The sequence below is a fragment of the Drosophila persimilis genome, unplaced genomic scaffold, assembly GCF_003286085.1.
Source record: "Drosophila persimilis strain 14011-0111.01,24,50 unplaced genomic scaffold, DperRS2 tig00000191-arrow-pilon, whole genome shotgun sequence".
Taxonomy (NCBI): Eukaryota; Metazoa; Arthropoda; class Insecta; order Diptera; family Drosophilidae; genus Drosophila; species Drosophila persimilis.
The window spans coordinates 12374782-12396782 of NW_020825298.1; the positions used below are offsets into that span (position 1 = coordinate 12374782).

General features: G+C 50.4%; 3 protein-coding genes across 4 annotated transcripts; 1 reads left to right on the plus strand and 2 right to left on the minus strand.

Annotated features, from left to right (window-relative positions):
* Positions 1–28: 28 nt before the first annotated feature.
* Positions 29–5059, plus strand: LOC6589538 (putative uncharacterized protein DDB_G0282499). Of its 2 annotated transcripts, none has more exons than XM_026988089.1 (4): positions 29–761; positions 3191–3464; positions 3540–3592; positions 3665–5059. In XM_026988089.1, exons 2-4 carry the CDS (start codon positions 3217–3219, stop codon positions 4696–4698), a joined length of 1335 nt encoding a protein of 444 aa, XP_026843890.1. In that variant the 5' UTR covers positions 29–761; positions 3191–3216; the 3' UTR covers positions 4699–5059. The 2 variants fall into 2 exon arrangements, with proteins under 2 accessions (XP_026843890.1, XP_002014504.1); XM_002014468.2 differs by having other exon boundaries at positions 3196–3464.
* On the minus strand, positions 5047–8253 carry LOC6589537 (trifunctional enzyme subunit alpha, mitochondrial). The gene is made up of 5 exons (XM_002014467.2): positions 8039–8253; positions 7013–7752; positions 6809–6949; positions 5974–6743; positions 5047–5923 (listed from the first exon to the last, which is right to left on the minus strand). The coding sequence occupies exons 1-5, from the start codon at positions 8112–8114 to the stop codon at positions 5287–5289; spliced, it is 2364 nt and encodes a 787-aa protein (XP_002014503.1). The 5' UTR covers positions 8115–8253; the 3' UTR covers positions 5047–5286.
* Positions 8254–12208: 3955 nt separating this feature from the next.
* Positions 12209–13860, minus strand: LOC6589535 (transcription factor glial cells missing). Its single transcript, XM_002014465.1, has 2 exons — positions 13463–13860; positions 12209–13382 (listed from the first exon to the last, which is right to left on the minus strand). The coding sequence occupies exons 1-2, from the start codon at positions 13858–13860 to the stop codon at positions 12209–12211; spliced, it is 1572 nt and encodes a 523-aa protein (XP_002014501.1).
* Between the last annotated feature and the right edge of the window lie 8141 nt (positions 13861–22001).

Consider the following 22001-nt stretch of genomic DNA (forward strand, 5'->3'; position numbering starts at 1 on the left):
CTGTTTTTCACCTCCTCTCCTCCGCTCACCCTGTTGCTCTCCTGCCGCGCTGCCTTGCTGCCTTGCTGTCTCACTGTTTCTTTGCATTTTGTATCGCGCAGTTGCCGTTTCTCTGCCTTGGTCTGAGTGTGTGTGTGTGTGTGGGCCTCTCTCACTGTTTTTGTGTGCGTCTGTGTGCATTGTTTGTATTATTTGTTGTTCGTCAGCAACAAAAGCAACAATAAAAACAGTTGCCTGCTCCTCTGCGTGTGCAGTTGTGTTCGTGTATGTGTGTGTTGGTTCGTGTGGCAGTGTGTGTGCGACAGAGAGCAGGGTTTTTGTGCGTTGTTGTTCTCTGTTTGCTCGCCGCTCGTTGGACGTTGGTTTTGTTGTTGCCTCTGTGTGTTCTACGTTGCCGATAGATACTTTTCGCCCATGGCCCCGCCGCTCGCGTATCTGTGTGTTTTAGTCGCTTTTGGACGTGAAACATACGACATCGACACAACCGACTACTGCCACCGTTGCCGCCGTGGAGCAGCGCGCCCGAGCGCACAAATTTCAAACTCAACATTTTTGTACGTTACGTCAGTCGAATTGACTTGAATCCGTTCCCGTTCCCGTTCCCGCTGTTGTTTTTGCGGTCCGGTCGCATTCGCATTCGCGGGAGGAGCAACAAAATAGTTTTTGGCGCCGTTTTTTCTTGTGTCTGGCGCCATTCGAAAACTGATTTTGGAAAACGTTCTGCACATCAAGTCTCTGCAAAGAGACAACAACACCAAAAGGTATAACAAACGTTAGTAACATCCAAGTGAAATCTCCTTCTTCTCCAAGAAACTGTTTCAATGAGCATCATTCCCCCGATAAGCCATATTGTTGCTGCTCCCTGTCTATATCTACGTGTGTGTGTGTGTGTGGCTTCGTATATATGTATGTGTCTGTGTGTTTCTTTTGTTGCTCCCTCTGCTAGTGCTGCTACTGCTGCTCTTGTTGTTGCTGTTGTTCTATCTAACAAAAGTTATTGCTTGCTGTTGCTGTCACTGGGCCATGGAGCCAAGAAAGAGCGAGAGAGAGAGCGAGCGCGAGATGGAGAAGAGCTGTGAAGGGGACCGCCGGGGATTTCTGCAAGTTTTGTTAGCTTTAGAAATATGTATTTTTTGTGTGTGCGATATTATTCCGCTGTTGTTGTTTGCATTTCGATTTCTGTTTCGGTCTTCTTCTTGTTTTTTGTACGTTCTATAGCTGTAGCTGTACTTTTTCGAGGCACTGCCTGGGCTCTCCGCTTCCCGCTGCTTCTACTTTTGTTTTTGTTGTTAATATATAAACATTTCTCAGAGTTTACAAACACACACACACACACAAATGCTCGTGCACATGTATGTTTATGTTAAATATACGTAATAGTACAATAAATATTGCTAAAGCACTGTTAGTTTTCTGCTGTTTACGCTCTCCCCCCAATCCTCCAGCCATTCCCCACCCCCCTCCGACATTCTATCACCTCGCTGGTTAAACACATAACATTTCAAGCAACGACAAGAACAACAAGTAGAACCAAACACGCGCGCAACGTTCGCAATGATGATGATGATGTTCGTTGATAATAATTATGACGGCAAAACAACACAACAATACCCCACACCAATCGCACAGTGGAATGAAAGTGTTTCATATGGCAACACTTACCTCTGATTCAGCGCAGAGAGAACGTTTGCTTTTCACCCCACTGTACTGCTCTCATCACTTTCATTTTAATCAGCTCCATAGCCAAATCATCCCATTGTGCGCACGTTGTTTCTGGACTAAACTGGTGGTCGCGCTTAGGCGCCGCAAGGTGCTGAAAGTGGCGGGAAAACGGTTAGTCAATCACTCAGAGCGGGGGAGAGCGAGAAAGAGAGACAGAGAGTGAGAGAGAGAGGCGCTTAAAACCTCAGCCGAATGAGCGGGCTTTGATTAGAATCGAAACAGGTAGTCGCTCTCTGCGAATCACTTTCTGAGTGCATTGCGAATAACGATACGGCCAAGCAAATGGGAATCGTATTCGCACACAGCTGGGTGCAGCATTTGCTTAACATGTTTTTTCTTTACGGCATTACAACAGAAAATGTGTTTGCTGTTGTTGTTGTTTCTTCTTCTGCTGCTCCTGCTGCTGCTCTTATCAGTGAAACTGGCAAAGCTTTCAAGTCGACAGAGCTGGCAAAGCGGAAAGAACTTGGAGAAGCAATAACAAGAAGAATAATAATATTCATATGAAGAGTAAACAATGTTGCCAGCGCCGTCATCGTTGTTGTTCTCTCTCGCTGTTTTCCAGCATGCAAAAACAAAACTGTACTGAAAATACTAGCAACTACTAAAACAACAACAACAAAAGCAACACCAACCATAATGTTTTATTAAGTTTCACAAAAAAATACTTACTCATACATACACTCCCCGACACTTGAATATGACACACTAAAATGTACACTAAAATGATTTTTGAGAATTTATTCGATGTCCGGTCGCGACCACATCTAAAATAATAAATTTTGCAATGTGAATGTCGTATTCAAGTGTCGCATTTTTTGAGAACGGAAATTTGAGTTGTCAATTCAATTTTTTTCCTCAATCTACTTTATTGAATATTGCTATTATTTTTAATTTATGCTAAATTGAATCGAGATTTGAGGAAAATTCAAATTCAAATATTGGTGCCTAAAGTGTACATTTTAGTGTGTCGTATTCAAGTGTCGGGGAGTGTATGTACGTATGACAAGAAAGAAGGGCTAGCGTTGGTTGACGACGCATTTTATACCCTTCCCCTATTATTCACATGAGTAGAGTGTTAGACACGGAGAGACGGCTGGACATGGCCTGCTCAGGGAAACTTATGGCATATGGTACTGTAATGCTCTCTGAGAGGGTAGCAGCAGAAAGCTCTATCGCTTGAAAGCTGCTGAGACAGCAGCCACAGAGCAGATGAGGGTGAGGGAGAGGCAGCGCCCAGCAGCAGCAGGAGAGACGAAAACAACACAAACATATGACACGAACAAAACGAATCGAAACGACACGAAACGGAACGAGGCAAAAAGACGAGAATTCTCTCTCTTTGTTTGCCTTCGGTTGTTTGTTTGCCATTGGCTTAACGTACATTCCGTCTGCGAATATATATGTCTTATAGGATGTCTTCCCAGATGTCTAATATCTTTTCCCATTTTACATCTTTCCTGCACAGGATAGTATCCCACCAGAACATCGAATATGACAACCACAACGCGCAGCAGCAGCAGCACCAACAATAACAACAACAGCAGCAACCACAACGACAGCGAGGAGAGGGCACAGGAAGGAGCCTCTGTCTACAGCAGCCACAACGGTAATAGTCCAGCGAACATTGGATCCACGAATCGCGTCATGCAGGCGGACGAGGACTTTAACATAAGGTTCGTCAATCTGGTGCGCACCCACAAGTGCCTCTACGACAAGAAGGTGCCCGAGTACCGCAACAGGTGAGTGAGAGGAGGAGGTGGAGATCTCCCATATCCCACTGTGGAAAACACTGTAACGATCCTCTGATATTCTAGGGACAACCAGGAAAAGTCGTGGGTGCTGATCTCGAAGGAAACCCGTGAAAGTGGTGAGTGGCTAGCAAAAAAGCATCCGAGCTCTATGGAAACTAATTGGAAACACTCCCCTCTCCCTCCGCCAGTCATTCACTGCAAGGAGCGGTGGCGCAATCTGCGCGCCTGCCTCTCGCGCTACATCAAACAGCAGAGCGGATCGGAGCCACAGCACAAGCCCTACTACCTTACAGAGCATATGGCCTTCCTGCTGCCCTTCCTCAAGTCTACGCGCAATACGTTGGACGGCAACAGCAGCCTGGCCACGCTCTTCCATCTCTCCCAGCAGCAGCACCTGAGCCACCTGAACCAGCAACAGCCGCAGCGTCCCCATCATACGCTGCCCCTGACGCATCCCCACGAGGAGCACATGTACTGCTCGACCGCCAGCAATAATAACAACAACAACAATGGAGAGGTCATGGAGCTGAAGCACTCGATGTCGGAGAACGACGATGAGGAGACCATCGACGCCTTCGACCCCGCCGTTGCCAGCACCCTTAACCTGCAGCGGGGTGCCCCAGCCACGCCCACGAGTCATCATCAACCGCGCGGAAGTTCGCCCGCCCGGAGCGATACGGCTAGTGCTGACAGCATGCAGAATTTCATTCCGGACGTGCAGCTGGCGGAGTCGGGCCCAAACTTGATTTACAACGATGGAGGTCGCGGCACGCCGCCACCGCTGCACTACCACCCGCACTCGCTGCCACATCCGATGGACGGCCACCACCACCAACACCACAGCCACCAGCACCAGCACCAGTTCGAGCCGGGCAGCGCCAAGCGGATCAAGACGGAGTGCGAGGCCACCAGCACGATGCCGAACGGCGGGGCAAATTTCTATGGGGGACTGAGCGTCGCGGAGCTGGCAGACATGGAGTTCTTCCGCAGCATTCTGCCGGACATTGCGGCACTGACGCCGCAGCAGCGTCGCAAATTCAAGATCGGGATCCTGGAGCTCATCGACGATGTCGTGGCTCGCTATCCCGGACCGGAGCGCTACAACGGAGGAGGATGCGTGGTCAACGGCAGTGGCGGGAGCAGCACTAACGGCGGGGGATCCCTAAACAGCACGGCGGGCAGGCAGCAGCGCCGGAGCTCAGGGCGGGACTGGCGCAAGTAGAACGTCACTAGTCACTAACTAGATGTAGGCCAATTTGTTTAGTTAGTAGCTAATAATTGGACTGGAGTGGAGGAAGAGACGACCGCTCCAGTCCGCTCACTGTCCATGTGTTGTGTGCGCTCAATGAGTAAGGATTAGGATATAGGATATATGTAGTTCTAAGAAGGGGAAGCCGTGCCCCACCTGTATAGCCTCTGTATATAGCGTGTGTATATGCGGCAAGAACACGTCGTCGCATAGTACAGCATATACATATATATAGAGTTCTAGCATCGATGTACAAAGTGTTCCGTGTTGAGTCAGAGATAAAGTAACCACTGCTGTGTCAAATAAATCGTCAAATGTGAGTATGAAAAAAGTACACGATATTAATCTTTAATTGAAACTTCAACAATGGCCATGCCCTCGGGGCGACTGGGACTGAGAGTCCACATGCTACTCGTACAAGAAGTTCCTTGCGTAGGGAAATGCAAAAAGAAGCCCGCCATCCTCCTTTTTGGTGGCGGTGGCTCCCAATGTTAGCTAAAACCTAATCTAATTTTCGTTGGCCTTCGTGGGCCTGGGGCTGGGGGCTGGGTCGGGGATCGTTTACAACTTTGAGGAACCAGTCTTTGGGTAGAACTTCTTTGAAGTATCCTTGGCCATGTCGAGCAGGGTTTGGGCGGGCTTGAAGGGGGCTCCGTACAGGTCGGCGTACGACTGCATCTTGCCGACCAGCTTGCCGGCTCCGTACTGGTCCACCCAGCGGAAGGGACCGCCGGAGAATGGGGGGAAGCCCAGGCCAAAGACAGCGCCCACATCGCCCTCCAGCGGACTGTCAAGGATCTTCTCCTCCAGGCAGAGCACAGCCTCGTTGATGAAGCGTGAGACCATGCGCAGGGTCAGATCCTCGGGGGTGTTGGCGCCCTTCGAGACCAGCGTATACTTCTGCTTGATTATCTCCAGAGCATCGTTGTTCACTGGACGGCTGCCCTTCCGCTGGTCACCGTACAGGAAGATGCCCTTGCCCGATTTGCGGCCCAGGAAGCCGGCCAGCACCAGGTCTGACATCACCTCCAGATTGCCGCCAGAAATGCGATCGCCGAAGGCCTTGGCCAGATCCACGGCAATGTGGGAGCCCACATCGATGCCGACCTCGTCGGCCAACGTGGCAGCGCCCACCGGGAATCCGAACTTCTTCGTGTACTGGTCCAGATCCTTGGGGTCCACCCCCTCCTGCAGAAGTCTGAAAACGGGACGTGAGAGTTGTCTCAAGGAATCACACGGCAGACTAACCTTATGGCCTCCGACAGCATGGTGGCGAGGATGCGGGTGGTGTAGAAGCCGGGACCGTCGCCCACGGTGATGACAACCTTGCCCTGCTTGAGGCCAACGGCCACGGCCTGGGCCACGGTGTCCTTGGAGGTGCCCGGGTGCGTGATGATCTCAAGCAGCTGCATCTTGTCAACGGGCGAGAAATAGTGCATGCCCACAACCTTCTCGGGCCTGGAGCTGCCGGCGGCAATCTTGGTGATGGGAATGGCGCTGGTGTTGGTCGCGATCACGCAGTGGGCGGGCACGACGGCCTCCAGCTCCTTGATCACACGGTGCTTGATGTTGATGTCCTCGAAGACGGCCTCGATCACGATGTCGGCGTTCTTAAACTCGTTGTAGTCGAGGGTGGGACGCAGATTGGCCAGCGTCTGGTCACGATCCAGGGCAGAGATGCGCTTCCGCTTTACGGCCGTCTCCAGGCCTTTCTGCACTTGGCCAATGCCGCGTGCCAGGCCTGCATCGGTGGCATCCTTCATCACCACCTGGTAGCCCTTGTCGACGGACACCTGTACAATGCCAGCGCCCATTAGTCCAGCTCCCAGCACGCCGACAGTCTTAGCCTGACGCTCTGGCTTGCCAAAGCGGTTCTTCTTGCACTCGGTCTGGCCGCGGAAGAGGGAGATGAGACCTTTGGACTCCGGTGTGGCCGAGAGCTCGCCGAAGCCCTTGCGCTCCGCTTCGTAGCCTGCATCGGAACCCTTGTCCACGCCGGCACGAATCACATCGAGGATCTAATGAAGCGGATGAATCAACAGTTAGCCATGCGAAATAGGAAGATTAGGAAGATGTGTTTCACCTTCAGGGGAGCGGGATAGAGACCGTTTGAGGCTCTCATCACCTGCTTCCGGGCAGTGTCGAAGATCTTGTTCTTCACAAACTCCGTATCCATGACCAGGGATTGCAGTTTGTTGACCAGACCAGTCTTCTCGCGATTCACCTACACGCGGATTCGATTATACATATAATGAATTTCGACTGGATAAGGCCGGGCATATCTTACGCGAAGTTTACCGCTGGCCAAATCCTTGGCCACCTCCACAGCAGTCTTCTCCAGGTATTCCATGGTGTTCTGTTCGGCGGGCTGCAGGCCAGGACCAAGGGGATCCACCAGCAAATCGACGATGCCCAGGCGCTTGGCCCGGTCGGCGCGCACCTGCTTGCCCGTCAGCTCCATGTCCAGGGCAGTGGGCACCGACGTGAGCTTGGGCAGACGCACAGTGCCGCCGCCGCCGGGCAGGAGACCCAGCATCACCTCGGGCAGTCCCAGCTTGGTCTTGCTGTCCTTTGTGGCGATGCGGTAGTGGCAGGCGAGGGCTAGCTCCAGACCTCCGCCCAGGCACACACCGTTGATGGCGGCCACGATTGGCTTGCGGCTGCGTTCCATGCGGTCGAACATCAGCTGGGCGCCGTGCGAGATGAGTGTCGCCTCCTCCGCCGTCTGGCAGGCTTCGAGCATCCCAATATCAGCGCCAGCCACAAAGCATCCCGGTTTGCCGGAGATGAGGACGGCCGAGTTGACAGCAGGATTCGTCTCGAGGTCCTTGATCACACGCTCGAATTCGTCGCTTACTTCGCTGCCCAGGGAGTTGACCTTCACGTTGGGGGAGTCGAACCTGATGACCAGCACTCCATTGACCACCTTCGTGTGCAGATGCTTGTTGGCCCCCGCCGTGGCTACAGCCGGAGCGGGATTTGTGGACATTAGACGGAGGCGCTGGAGTTGGGACGCGGCGGGGAGGGCTGCAAAGGGGTGAACAGGGCAGAGAATCAAATCGCTGTTGGCAGATTATCGTCACACAGCTCTCATAAGAGGCCCCCGCAACAAGCAGACAGATACACACACACGCAAAATCAGCTACGTCAAGGGAGACCGAGTACAAAGTTCAAAGTCCAGTTATGCGGCTCATCTGCGGGGCAGCAGATCTCTCCTCTCCCCTCCCGTCCTGGTGGGTGTGTTTATCTCCAATTGGGGCTCCACTTCTTGCATTATTACACATTCATTCGATCTGGAAACGGTATTGCCTACCTCTGCTGCATCTATTCTGCAACAATTGCTGCCTCGAAATTTGGCCAACGGCACTCAGGATTCTCGTTGCCGACATTGCACAACCTCTTCTCGTATATTACTAGGATCGGAGCTCTTTCTCTCGATTGCTTCACTTTATGCTTAATTATTTCGAGGTGGCACTGCACTTTACACTTGCCCCGTTATTTAGAAAACTTATTTAACAAACTTGTTGCATATAGTCGAAAAGGCGCCACTATCGGTGGTTTGACAGCTGTGACCGCGGCTATCGCGGATTATCGTTGAAATATACCGTCCGACATTCACAAACATACCAAAATATATCGTCTAATTGGAAAAATATACCGTAAATATACCGACAAATTCACGTTCTTTTTTACATATTCCTCGTTTTTGATATTCCGTCGAATATTACTAGCTATATAGAACAAATATATAGAATACATTTTCTACAAGATTAGCTGTGTTTAAGCCAAAATGGTCAAGAAAATACAGTGGTAACGTAAGTGAGTATGGAATGGCTTGAAGGCCGAACCCGCGCTAAGTTTGAAAACTATCGAATGACACTCTGACAAAAGATCGTCGCCATGTAACATATAAATTTGTCATTGAACAAAAGCTGAAATGTATGTAGTTTGTAAACGACACCTATGACAATAGGTGGCTGCTATGGCTTTATCAAAGCTGTCTTGTATGACACTTGTTTATTTTATAATTATTTATTATTAGTTTTTCACAGCATTCAGCTTATGGTTATGGAGAGCAATAGATTGCGATCCCTCCTCGCATGGTCTCCACTTATCTAAGAAGATCCTACTTGAATGCTTTCAGTTGATATCCTTGCTGCTGCTGCTGCTGCTCTCATTGTTTGCAGGGACATTTTTCACGGTGACCCACCCCAACGACGATTACACCGAAAGTGCAATCAACAGACAGACAGATCAGACCGACCGACCGCACAATTTGCTGTGTTTGCGGGACACGCATGTCGCTCGCATTTTTCAGGTCGTTTACTCGGAGGCGAGGGCCAGGCCAGGCCAAGGAGTCATTGAAGCCGCATTAAACGCGCCTCATTTGTTGCGATGAGAGGCGTTGGGTGAGCGCTCGCTCCCTTTGTGTGACGTGTCCTTTGAAGTGGACACTCCTAAATAGGTTCGGATGAGATTTTGCCACATTGTCGGGTACGCTTTATTGTGGCAACACTCGGGGCAAGGCCTTTGACGTTGACGTTTTATGTGGCACATATTGCTCGTATAAAATAAATAGTTAATCGTTTTTCCCCACAACTGCAGCTGCGGCTCCTGCAGATCCTCTGATCTAATCTACCGATGAAGTGTGAAGAGTCACCCGAAAAGTCACACTCTTGAAGATCAACTGTCATTCGATTTCAATTTCAATTGCAATGCTGGTAGCAAAGCGATTGACGGACTGAAGGACCGATTGACTAACTGAAGGACCTCCGAAGACCTCAAACTATCAATCAGCGGGAGTGAGCCAATGCCAGCGGATAAAGAACGTTCATTGAACCAATATACTACAAATTCTGCCTACTCTTGCCTCCCCTTCAATCAGAGGTTAAAACATTCGAATAAAATTATGTATATTTAAAATTGAATTTCCAATTTCCCGATTTGCCATTTTCCACCAGCAATCAAGGGTCACGGGTCGCGACTCGCGACAAAAGGCTGAGCTCCTGTCAAGCGCCACTCCATTATTTAGATTTCTATTCTATGATTTTGTTTCTTTTTTTTTTAAACCGATTATAAATAATTAAAATTATAAAAAAAGGTCGATTGCCAGGCGATTGAAGAGGGTAGGGGAAGGGGTTGTGCTCTCGAGAGCTCAACCCTAATGGGGGTTTGAGAGCGACCATAAACAAAACGCCCATTACTCGTGGCTGTCATGTTTGGGAAAAAGCGTGTGCCACAGCTACTGTCGCTGCCACTGGCAGACTGGCGGACGCGTGCGACCTTCAAGGATATTCGCACACTCGCACTCGCACTCACAGATACCGAGCAGCATCGAGTGGAATGACTTTGTTTCAAATTGTATTTGCATATGAAGCGTATGGATAGCGTAATGAACCCTCCGACGAGGCCCTTTGCCAAATGAAAACATTTAAAATGTTTTGATTTCATTTATGGTAATTTCCAGCCATAAATCAGGAGAGACACAGAGAGCGTGTGCTTCCTGTCGAGGCAGCCTCCGTGTGCTCTCCTTTCTCCGCCTCCTCCTCCGTGGAGTGTTTGATTAGCCCTGAATGCTAATGAAGTCGGGGAGTCGTCGTCGTCGTCGTCGTCGTCGTCGCTGACTCTGACTCTGCCGTTGCACATTTCGTGTTATCCTGCAGAGGGGGGGAGGGGGATTGGGTGCAGGGGAAGGGCGCAAAGGTACGAGCGATGAGTATTATGCAAATTTATTGACGCTGATCCCATTGTCCGTCGGGTGTAATTCAATATGCGCGTGAATGAAGGAATGACTGACTGAATGAACCCATTGCCAAATTCCGACTTTTGCCAGGGTTGAGGTTTCACTCGCAAAAGGATTCGCAAACTCATTTCGAATGCAGGATTCGCGGATACGAGGATACGGATACGGTGCCAATTTGTTAATGCTGATTGTTGTTTCTGCACACTAATGGAGATCTCTCCTCTCTCTTCAGTTTGGGATTAGATGCGATTACATGCAAATATTAGCACTCTTCAGATGCAAAGGAAGTGGCAGAGGGGGAACCCAAACAAAGAGTTATCTGTCGATATATCTGCCTCTTTCTCTCCACAACATTCTGATCTACGATTTTTGATCATTCTCAGTGAGTTTTTAACCCAGAAAGTAAGCCTTGAAATCCATCGTCTGTCTTCGTTACATTCGGAGAACATCATTCTGTTACAAAACTATAGTTTGCACAAAAAACATCAAATGCATTAACGAACATTACAGAACTATGCACCGGAAAGTGGTCTTCTCGAGGACTCCGCCATGTCGTTGGATTCCGATGATGTCCGACGCCCCCCCAGGCGTGCAGGACTACATAGTTCAGTCATTTGGCTACAGGAGCAGGCACGAATCCAGCGCGAAGCTTCGACCTTTAAGGCGGCCCGCGAAAGAGAAGGCCGCAAGAGGGCACACCTCAAGAGGTTCGTCCACGATGTCTGCCGCGCGGCCAGGGACAGCCACAGGACAATGCAGGCCGTTCTCCGCGAGATCCTGCAAGATCTGCGCGACGTCATCAGCTACGTGATTGAGGAGTTGCGCAGAGCTCCTCGAGGTCTCTCAATGGAGGAGTTTGCGTCGAGGCTTCCACTGTTCCCCTTTCGGAATCCTCTGACGTACCAAAGTCTGCTGGGATTCCTCCTGTCCTCGGTCTCTGAAGCCATGAGGCAGAGGCCAATAGACATTGGGTCCGCTGGCGACGGAGAGCGCTTGGTCGTCAGCGTTGATCTTGTCGATGTGGATGTTCCGCCAGAGGCGTTGGATCCCGACGAAGCGGCTGGAATTCCGCAAGATGAATACAGGCGGATCAGATTCGTCTCTTTCGTGACACTGAGTCTGCGGGCTACCGTCCGCTTCAACCAGTCGATAGAGCGCGTATTCCGCAACCAATATACATATTACAGCTTCCTCTTTGCGAACATCCACAGGTTCGCGGAGGTGCCGCCGATCACACACCAATAGCAGGGCCAGCCGAACCGACACAGAATGATGTTCTAGAATAGTACGGATAACCGCAAAATACCAATAAATTCTCCGTTTAACTTTTCTTCAACCTAGCCAGTCAGTTGATCGATGGGGTTTCCTCAAAAATTGTTTTATTACTACGCAAAGGCTCATACGAGAGTAAAAATACAATAAATAGGTGGGCGATGTCGCTGGATAATCCTTAATGTCCTACGATAGTATTTACGGGTATATCTACGAGATACTTGTGCACGGAATGCAGATACTTAGAGATGCAGATACTTAGGCCTAAACTTTGGAGTAGCTCTGGGGGGAGGGGAGGAAACAAGTGACTAAGTGACTAAGAAAACATTCAATCTTCATAGAATAATAATAATAGAACCAACAAACAGAACCGAATGGTGGATAGAAATCAATTACAGACTAGAACAAGGACAACACTTGAGTGGGTGGGGGGTGGGTGATCCAGTGGGAGATGTATCCATGGATCCCCTAGCAATAGATGGGATCCGTTGGCGCTGCTCCCGCTCCTGCTGTGCTCGGATGGTACGCACTCGCGGCGTCCATCTGGATGTTCCACACGTTGTCCACTCCCGTGTTGCTGTAGTAGTAGTCCGCTGCTGCGTCCTGCTGCTGGTGCTGCTGCTGCTGTTGTTGCTGCTGGTGGTAGCTCGTCTGCTGGTAGGCGGCTGCCTCGTCGTAGAACACTCCCGCATCGTTCAGCGTCGACTCGAAGACACTGAAGATCTCGGAGCTGGTCGTGTAGAAGCTATCCTGGGCGGAGGGATTGTGGCCGCTGACTGCTCCTCCGCTGACATCCAGGGATCCAGATCCCAGTCCCGATCCCGATCCAGGCAGATTATACCCATTCAAGTAGCTGTAGTCCTCGGAGCTGTAGCCGCTGCTGCTCGTGAGGCTGGAGGTGTCGTCGCAGCTCTCGTACAGGGGCATGCCACACGGATAGCTGGCGGGCATCGCGGGCTCGTAGTTGACATTCATCGTCTCCTGGACGGAGGGAAGCTGCAACTGCACTTGATGCTGCTGCTGATGCTGGTGCTGGTGCTGCTGGAGGTTCTCCTGGTAGTAGCTGCCGGTGGAGCTGTGCGAGGAGAGCGGGGAGTGCAGCATGCTGTAGCCGTTGTACATCCCATTGTCGTAGGCGCCTGCTCCGGCCTCCTGCTTTCCTGCGTAGGTGGTGTACAGATCCCCTCCACACCACTGGCTGCCATTGCCCGCCGGATAGCCGCTCTGCTGGTCGAACTTCAAGCTGGGAATGGGAGTGGATGTGGACAGATAGGCGGCGGCGGTGGTGGCTGTGGCTCCCTGGAGCTCCTGACTGGGCGCCTGCGGCACCTCCATCCTCTTCCGCTTGCTGGCTGTCTCCTGGAGGAGCTGTGTCTTGGCCTGTCGCTTGCTGGGCCTCAGGCTGCAGAGCTTGTCGCTGAGGGCCGCATCCCGGGCCAGCATCACGGCCAGGCTGCGGACGCGTCTGCCGCCGGCGAGCAGGCGGCGCGCCTCCGTGGAGCCCTTGGCCTCGGGCCGCGGATGGTCGTGGGTGCCCTTCGCCTGGAAGTATATCCCGTTGCCGTCCCGCCGCCAGAAGTGCGTGACGGGGTAGCCGCAGTGGCCGCGGCAGGCCTGGATCTCCAGCCGTCCGTTGCAGTTTCTGCACAGCCCAAAAAAAAAGACGAAGCAGTTAGCGACTGGGATTCACAGTGGGGTGGGATTCTCCGATCCACGACTTACCTATTGGGGCACTGTTTGCCCTGCTGCTTGCGGCGCGCCTTGTCGCAGATGGCGGGCCGCAGGTGGACGCTGGCGCCGTTGGGGAGCTTGCACTTGGCGCTGCAGAGGAGCACCCCGAGGCAGCTCTTCTTCAGGATGTTCACGTTGTGGTTGTTGGTGTTGCGCATGGCCCAGCCGCTGGCGTGCTTCCGGGCCTCGTCGCTCTGGTGGCCGTAGATGAGGCGACAGTGGCCATTCGCCCAGTCGTTGAACTCGTCAAACTCCGCTACCGTCGGCATCTTTGAGTCATTGATGTCCCAGTCGATCTGGACACGGGATTTGGTGGCCGGAGGACTGGGCACTGGCACTGGCACGGGCACGGGCATGGACATAGGAATGGTCATTCCGTTCAACACCATTTTGCTGTGTTTTTAAGTTCTTTATTTTCTTTCACTTTTTCTATTTATTCTTCACTTTTATTCGCGTCTCAGCGATCACGAATCGAATCGAATCGAATCTCTCCTTCTCTTCACTTCTCTGCGGTTCTCTTTTCTGTAGAGCGGCGCGACGTGGACGTCCGTTCGCAACGACTGCGCAAGATTGACTGCTGGAACCTGGTCCGCGCACTGGAGTTAAGTTCCCTTTGGCCGAAGCAGCGAGGGCTCGGGTTGCATGCAGCATGTAGCAGGCACCAGGCAGCAGGCAGCAGGGTGGTTTCTTGTTTTGGCTTCTCTTCTGTGCAGCTCGTGTGCTGCCATTGGCTGCCCCTTCCAGTCGGCGCTCGTCAGTCGTTTATCCATTTCTATCCGCAATTATCCGACACACACATGCACGGGGACACATGGATACACACACTCGCGGAAAACTGGAATGATTATGTGGGTACTCGGAGTGCCTTTGATTGGGCGACGGTAGCCAGCAAGCAGCTGGCGATGGAGAATGGAGCTGAGGCTGTAGCTGGAGCTGGAGCAGGGGATTGGTTCTGGCCTGCTCTCGCACCTGCGGTGTGGTGTGGTGTGGTGTGCCCCATCCGCACGGAGTGCAGCAGCACGCGCTCGTTCCCTGGAAGCGTGCGCTCCACTGGATAATTTCACGATACCGAGTCCCCACTGCCCCCCACTGCTCCCCATTCTCCAGGCCGAAGCCAAAGCCAGAGTCAAAGCTAATTAAGTTTCAGTTCAACAAAAACACAAAACAGAAAAATAAAAAAGAGTTCAACAATGACTGGCGGGGTGTAGAGGGGGGAGGGCAGCTATTTGTATTGTTGGATGGGGCAGGGAGGGGAGGGTAGGGGGCCGTGCACCTGGCTACACAATGGATGGCAGGATGCCAGGATGACAGATGCCACAGCCAGAGGTTTGGGGCAATAGAGAGAGGGAGAGAAATGAGAGTTGGAGAATTGGAGGCACACCAAAATGGAGTTCTGGAGTCCTCGGTAGTCCTCGCGACTAACGGCACTACTTCTCACGATCTCCAACCAACGATAACGGTACAAAATTAAACGCTTGCAAAATACAAGCATAAAAAACGCACACAAAAAAAGAAAAGAAAAGGAAAAACCGAAACAGAAACAGCAATCACCGTATGGGGACGCTATCTCCAAGAGGAGATCGGTGGAAGATCGTAAAACACACAATTTAGCACGCAAAAAACCGAAAGGACTCGACAAGCCACCCCTAGGACTAGGACTCCCGGGATACGAGTGTGAATGAAGCCTTAAAGGAAGCAAGGAAGGAGTTGGCTGGCAGCGCACAAATTCCTTCAGCTACGATCTCGAGTCAAAGATAAAGCAAACAAACACAATCATTAAGCGACTGTCCCCGGAAGGGTAACTCCGTCACTAAGGAAACTCCGTAATTTTCACACTTCCGACAGCCGACAGCCATGCAATTATGACACGAACGACAACGAGAGAAGAATGAGCAGCCATCCCGCAGTGCGATGCGGCACTCTTTCTTGCAAGGAGATCCCCGAGGAGATCGGACGCCTCGTAGCACGCGATAGCGGCAGCAGCACCGAAAAGGATTACATCCTTGCCGATACGATGCCAAAAGGGTGCGCCCGAGGGGCGTTGACACGGAAGAAAGTCATGACGTTGCATAAATACTCGTATGAGATCTGAGAGCGAGCGGGAGAGGGAGGGCTCTACCTGGCCTTGGCCTATGCGGTGGGTGTGGCCCCTTAATGATGCCCGATAATTAACTGTTCTTCCGTTTCAATTACGAGATCACTTTCCAATCAAATTTATTTGACACTCTCCCCGCGGGGGCCACATCCACATTCCGCAGAGAGAACTCTTTTCCCCATTTCACTTTCACGCGCGATTGCTGTGGCCATAAAATCTAACCAAAATTTACGCATAAATGTCATCGTAAATTCAATGATTACTTACCCCATCATTCTGCAGCAGAGTATCTGCCGCGTCTGCGGTTTCGTGGGAAGGTTACGCCCATAGAACCAGGCTCTGGCTCTGGCTCTGGCACTGGTTTCTGGCTCTGGATCTAAAGCAATTTCGAAAACGGATTAGAGAGAGTGTCAGAGTGATGGGCATATGGTATTGAAGGGTCACAACTTGTGAGAGAATACTCTGGAAGACTTGTACTGCCGCTCAGAGATCTATCGACTCTAGTACCTCCATTGGAAACTGTCCTTCTGTGGCTTTCGTAATAAAAGATACCTACATATTTCACAATTCCTTAATAAGTGAATCGTTCTTACAGTTCATTGCATTATTAAGTGGCTTCCACCTCTCTCTCCCTCTCCCTCTCCACCTCTTATGACAATAGAAAGTTGCATGCTTTCACCAGCTTCCTCCCCGGAGAGGAAGCTTATCGGGTATTGCACATCTCGGACAACAATTCGCAGCTAATTAACTGGAACTTCCTGCATGTAATCGCTACAAGTCAGTTCTCTGTTGGCCGCAATTACAACCGCATATATGGAATCATTCGAAGGACTAACGAGGAGCGGACTGGCAGAGGCACAGGGAAATCCTTGATCCCAAAGCCATGGAGATCCCTACATTCCGATAAGGCCAATGAGCAGCGCAGGATCGGATCATAGCAGGATGGATGGTAAATGATTTAAAGCAAGAGCCTCATAATTTCTCATTGTTCATCGGTCGATCGTTGGACATTTCCACAAACTGATAAATGAAACAGAAAACAACATAAACGACACAAGAGAGAGAGTGAGAGAGAGAGAGAGAGACCCAAAGAGAGATCGAGTCAAAGCGATAATACGATTCACACTCCGCATGGGTCCCGTCCTCCGTCCGCCGTCCGACGACGTCCGAGGAGCGCCGCGAGTGGAGTGTCCTGCGGCGAGGGAGATCGTGGGCCCGCGATAGTGGAGTGGACCCGGAAAATGGGAAAATTGAAATGTTGCCAGCAGAATGGCGGGGGGAATAGCTCTCAACTCACTCGGACATTTGGGAACTCAATTCCCTGGACTGATCCCCGCACAGACAAGTGATCGTCCGCTAAGTAGCTCTGTGTCCCTCTCTCTCTCTCTAATCTGTCCAAACAAACGGAGGTCGGGGGTCAGGTTCTAGTCGCAGGTCAGGTGTGGGCTCTTCTTTTCGGACTCTCTTGTCTCTTGTCTCCTGTCTCTTGTTAACGTTAATGTTCATGTTAATGGGCTTACATCAACAAAATATTTATCTTCACACTGCATTGTCCATTGTCTAGGGTCCTTTCCATCCTTTGTGCGGTCGCCTGCTTACGAGAGTGAAGGATTACAAGCCACCAAGAAATATTTTCATATTTTTCCCACGTTTCCATCATTTTTTCGGCATTATATTTGCATTTGTTTTGTGTTTGTGGAAATTTGTGGAAATTATGGCATTGGCATTGGATTACATGAGATATTTAGAGAGTAATCTCCTCCCTCCTCCCACACTCCAGCGATAGATCCGTGAGATACCCGCATCGCATCGCATTCCATGCCACAGCAGCAGCAGCAGCAGATTGTTCCACAGCGCGTGGCATTTCGTGTGGCATTCTGGAACGCGATTCTGGAGTAATATTCCTCTTCCAAGAATCCTGACCCAAATAGATCTTGGATGTTCGCCCAATCAAGGCTCTGGCAAATGGAAAATGGATCGATCGATCGTTGGACATATTTTTCACACCGTAAAAAAGCGCAGATTATTCACACTTGCCACACGGATCCCGACAAAGCGATTCGTGCCACGCAATAAAATGTAATTAGTCGACTCTCGAGGAAACCAGGAATAAAAAAAAAACCCAAACTCAGGTACTTTGCAGCTTAAAAATACAAAAAAGAGAAAAAACAGACGACAATCCGACACGGCGACGACACTTTAGACCAAACAAAGACGCCCCTTGACAAAGGACACACGACGCACACCCCTCTTTGGTGCAACGAAAGGCATTCCACCCGATGCAGGGTCCCAGCGCGGTCCCGGTGTCCATCCACTGGAGAACGATCCTCGAAGATCTAATGCTGTTTATTCAAGCGCAAGGGCGCGGGACTTCGCTGAACAATTGAGAAGTTGAAAATTTTGCAATTTTAAAAAATCAAATGGCAACAAAAAGCGGCAAGAGCTGGTTCCTGTTCCCTGTTCCTGGTCGTGCGCCGCGTGTCGAATGCTGTCAATATTTCCGGTGTGTCTAATGACAAACGCATGTTTACACGAGTGCGAACACATCCGGAGGATTGCCTCTGATTGCGGAGGCTGGGGCGGGCGACCAGGAGAGCATTTCATGGCCATCAAAGGATTCACAGCCATCGCACCCGTCCACCACCCATCGAAGCGGCAATTAAATGGATTTGCTCAAGCGTTTGCCTTTATTTGATACGGCAATTTATAAATGATGGGCACGGCACGGCACTGCACTGCACCCTTGCCAGGATTGGGACGGGATGGGGTTGCCAGATGATGAACGATCCTTTAAAATCCTTCATTGAATTAACAGAAGAGCCACTGAATGTTTAATCGGCAGTTTAGAGTCCCAATAACATATCTCTCGGTCTAGTCATTCCATTGCTTCGCTTCTCTTCTCTTCTGGGAGTGGAGTGGAGTGGAGTGTCTGCCCCTCAAAAAGTTTATTCAACTGCATTTGAATGTCAATTAGCTTAAATTGTCTAGTTTTGACTTTTACCAGAGCACGAGCGAGAGAGAGAGAACTATTAACACGAACACCACACACAAAGTGCACCATAAACACCATTCCATTACCAATTAGAGGGGCAGCCAGGAGATGGAAATGGAAACGAAGATCCATAACATTAGAAGCAGCAGCAGCAGCGGTGGCAGTGGCAGTGGCAATGGCAGAGTGCATTCACCTCGTGTGGCATGCTGGCTTGCATTTGATTTGCATGGCCATGCAGCCAGTCGATGTATCTATATGATACGCCGCATTCTGGGACTGCTGAATGGCCGGCTTCCGGCTGGCATTGGGTTTTGGGATTGGGACTGGGACTGGGCCTTCGATTGAAGCGACACAGAAACTCCGTCGCACTCAATTTAATTTAATAAAATTTCATCTCTGCCTCAGGCTTTGGCTTTGGGTTGGGGTTTGGGTTTGAGTTTGGGTTCTACAACTATTTTCGGGGTGCCTCCTCCGACTCTGTGTAATTATTAATAATACAATATTTCCCTGCCACGACGATTGTTGTTGCTGTTTTGTGTGCACATAAAACGCAGTCATAAACAAAATGGCTGCAAACTTGTGTTTGTTCAGATACGAGGAGGCAGTGGCAGTGGCTGTGGCAGGCGGCACATAACTTCAATTAATCTCAATTAAGTGGCAAATACGAGTAGTATTCATCGGGAGACCAGTCCACGTCTAAGCTGATGGAAACATACATTTCATTCCGTTTCGGGGGTTCCCTTAGCCCTTTTTTATTTATTGAAATTTTTGGGGTAGACCTACCGCCAATTGAGGGAGGGTTCGCCCTGGGCCTTGGGCACATCAATTCTTATTGTAGAAGTAGGAGGGAGTGGGGAGGAGGGAGGAGGAGTTTTATGCATTTATTGGCATGTTAGAGCCATAAAATATGAACATTGTTAATACACTGTGGAGCTACCATTAACAGAAAGGGATCGTCGTAAATTCATTGATTGGATCACTCTCTACTCTCTGGATGGGAGATGGAACAAGGGGGAATGCACAGAGAACTCTTTATCGATCCTTAACCCTCGTCTTGTACAGCAAATAAGACATCGCACGCTCTCCTTACAATGCCACACAATGTCCTGAGAGAAGGAGGCACTCTGTAGGGTAAGAAATACTCTCAACGAAGAGTATTCTTATAGTAGCACTCTTGAAGGCTTTTGTGTTAGTTTTGTTTCACATTCGTGGCATTTGCTCACTTGAGCAGCGGAGGGAAGCGATCTTCACAAGCCGAGGAGAGGCCTCTCCTCTGCCGCTCCTCTGGAACTTCCATTTCCATATTGATTACAAGAAATATTTTGTATAAGGTCTCTCCTCCGAGTGGAGATTAGACCCGAACAAGGGATCGGATCGGGCACTTTTGTGCTCAAATTATCGCATTATATTTAGTACTTTCGGGGGTTCGGCGGTTCGGTGGTTCGGGGCTTCGGGGGCAAAGGGTGTGCAAAGCCTCGAGATATTGGTCTATTGTTCCGGCTATCATTTATGCAAAGTCCCACCCCCTTTCTGTCCCTTGAATTGCGATAATTTCCATCTTTAAATATTCATTACAAGACGAGGTCGAGGTCCCATGGGCTGCCTATCGCTTTGATTGATTACTCAAGTGGTTTATCGTGCGGCAAAGGCAGAGAGGCAGAGGCAGGCAATTGTTGCACGAGTTCTTGCTGTTGTTCTTGGGTTTCCTTCGGGCATTCAGGCATTGTTCTGCGAATAGGATTTGGAATTGGATTTGGGCTCAGCTCAGCTCAGCACGGGGCGTGGCGTGGTGTTTCTTTCACTTCATTCCTTCGTTCCTTCGTTCATTCAACGACAGAAAAACCCACAAGAAGGAGCCCGCCAGGCCTGCATATTGGTCACTTGAGAGACTGCGACTGTTTCTGATTCATTCATCTCGATTCAGTTGCCATTCGATTTCCATTTCCATTCCCGTGTGGATGTCAAATATGAAAATGTCTTTAAAATTTGCATGGCTGGGCATTCTATGGGTTTTCTAGTGGCAGAAGGACTGAAGCTGCAGCTGCAAGCCAAATTTGCCTCGCAATGTAATCGATCTCTTAATTTCCTTTTGTTTGTGGGGCGGGGGCCGACCTCCAAGGGCGTGACCTTAGAACTAAAGTAGCCGGAAAGGTCACAGAGGAGAAGAAGGCTAATACGGAAGGAATTGGGAGGATTCCTTTACTGTGGATCAGCTCTCCCCCAGAATCCAGTGCCAGAATCCCATCCCACAGCCCATTCCTGCCCCACTTGCAACAACAACATCTGGAAAGGGAATACTGATGATGCGTGAGAATATTTTGCATGTCTGCTGCAAGCTGTTGTTCGGCCCCGGCGACGTCATCAAGCCACAGGAAGCTTGAGGCGGCAGCCTGCCACACAAACAGCCGCACACAAAGAACCCTCAAGTGGCAGACACAGTTTGAGCTTCCATCCACAGCCACAGCCACAGTCACGGCCGTGGCCACGACGATGTCTGTCAAGAGGCCACTCATATATTTGCAACAACTCGAGTGGTCTCCGGTTGAGGATCGCCGTTCGGGGATCGGGAAAGGGGGGGCATGGCTGTCGTAGGGTGGTTCTGAAGCTTCTGCTTCTGCTTCTGCGGAGGCTTCTCTGCGGCTCCTGCGGTGCTGCGGTGTGCATATGAGCACTCAAGTGTCCGGAATACCGTGCAACAGCAGCAGCCACAGAGGCAGCAGCAGATTGTCGCAAATTGTTTCAATTTTCAACGTTTTCGGTCCCTGATTGAATTGAGGCTACTCCGCGATGTGTGAAAATGTTTTTCCTTGTGATCTCTGGGGGAATATATGAATATGAATATGAATCTGCGGTGGCATCAATACTCCAGCCATTTCCTGCTTTCGGCTGCCGCAATTAGAGCCCAAAAGCAGTGCCACAATTAAGAGAGAAAGAGACCATCATTGCCGCCGACTGGGGAGAAGGAGATCCCATAGATCCCAGAGTAATTACCACTCTCCGGAGAGCACAGTGTATCAATCAACGACGGCACTGAATGACTGAATGTGCCATCGTGGGTTCCGTTTTAATTGAATATTACAAGAGGGATGGCTGTACTCTGTGCATTAATAAGGAAATCAATTTAAATCTCAGTCCGCATGAGAAAAACTAAACTCTAAAAAATCTGCGGGCGTAGGATCTGCGATCCCCCCCTCCACCCGTCCTCTCGACCACGGATCCCTGCAAATCAGGGTGATGTGTGCCGTCTAACGGCTGCCAAACCCCTGCCACTGTCACATGCAACAACAGAACAGAACTCTCAAATCACTCGATGAATGGAATGAAGCAATAAGTTTCAATTGAGAATTGGAGTTCAGGCGGCAATTAAGGGCCTAAAGAGAGAGAGACAGAAAGAGAGGGAAAGAGAGTGCCTGAAGGTCAGGGAATGCGAATGAAAATACTCG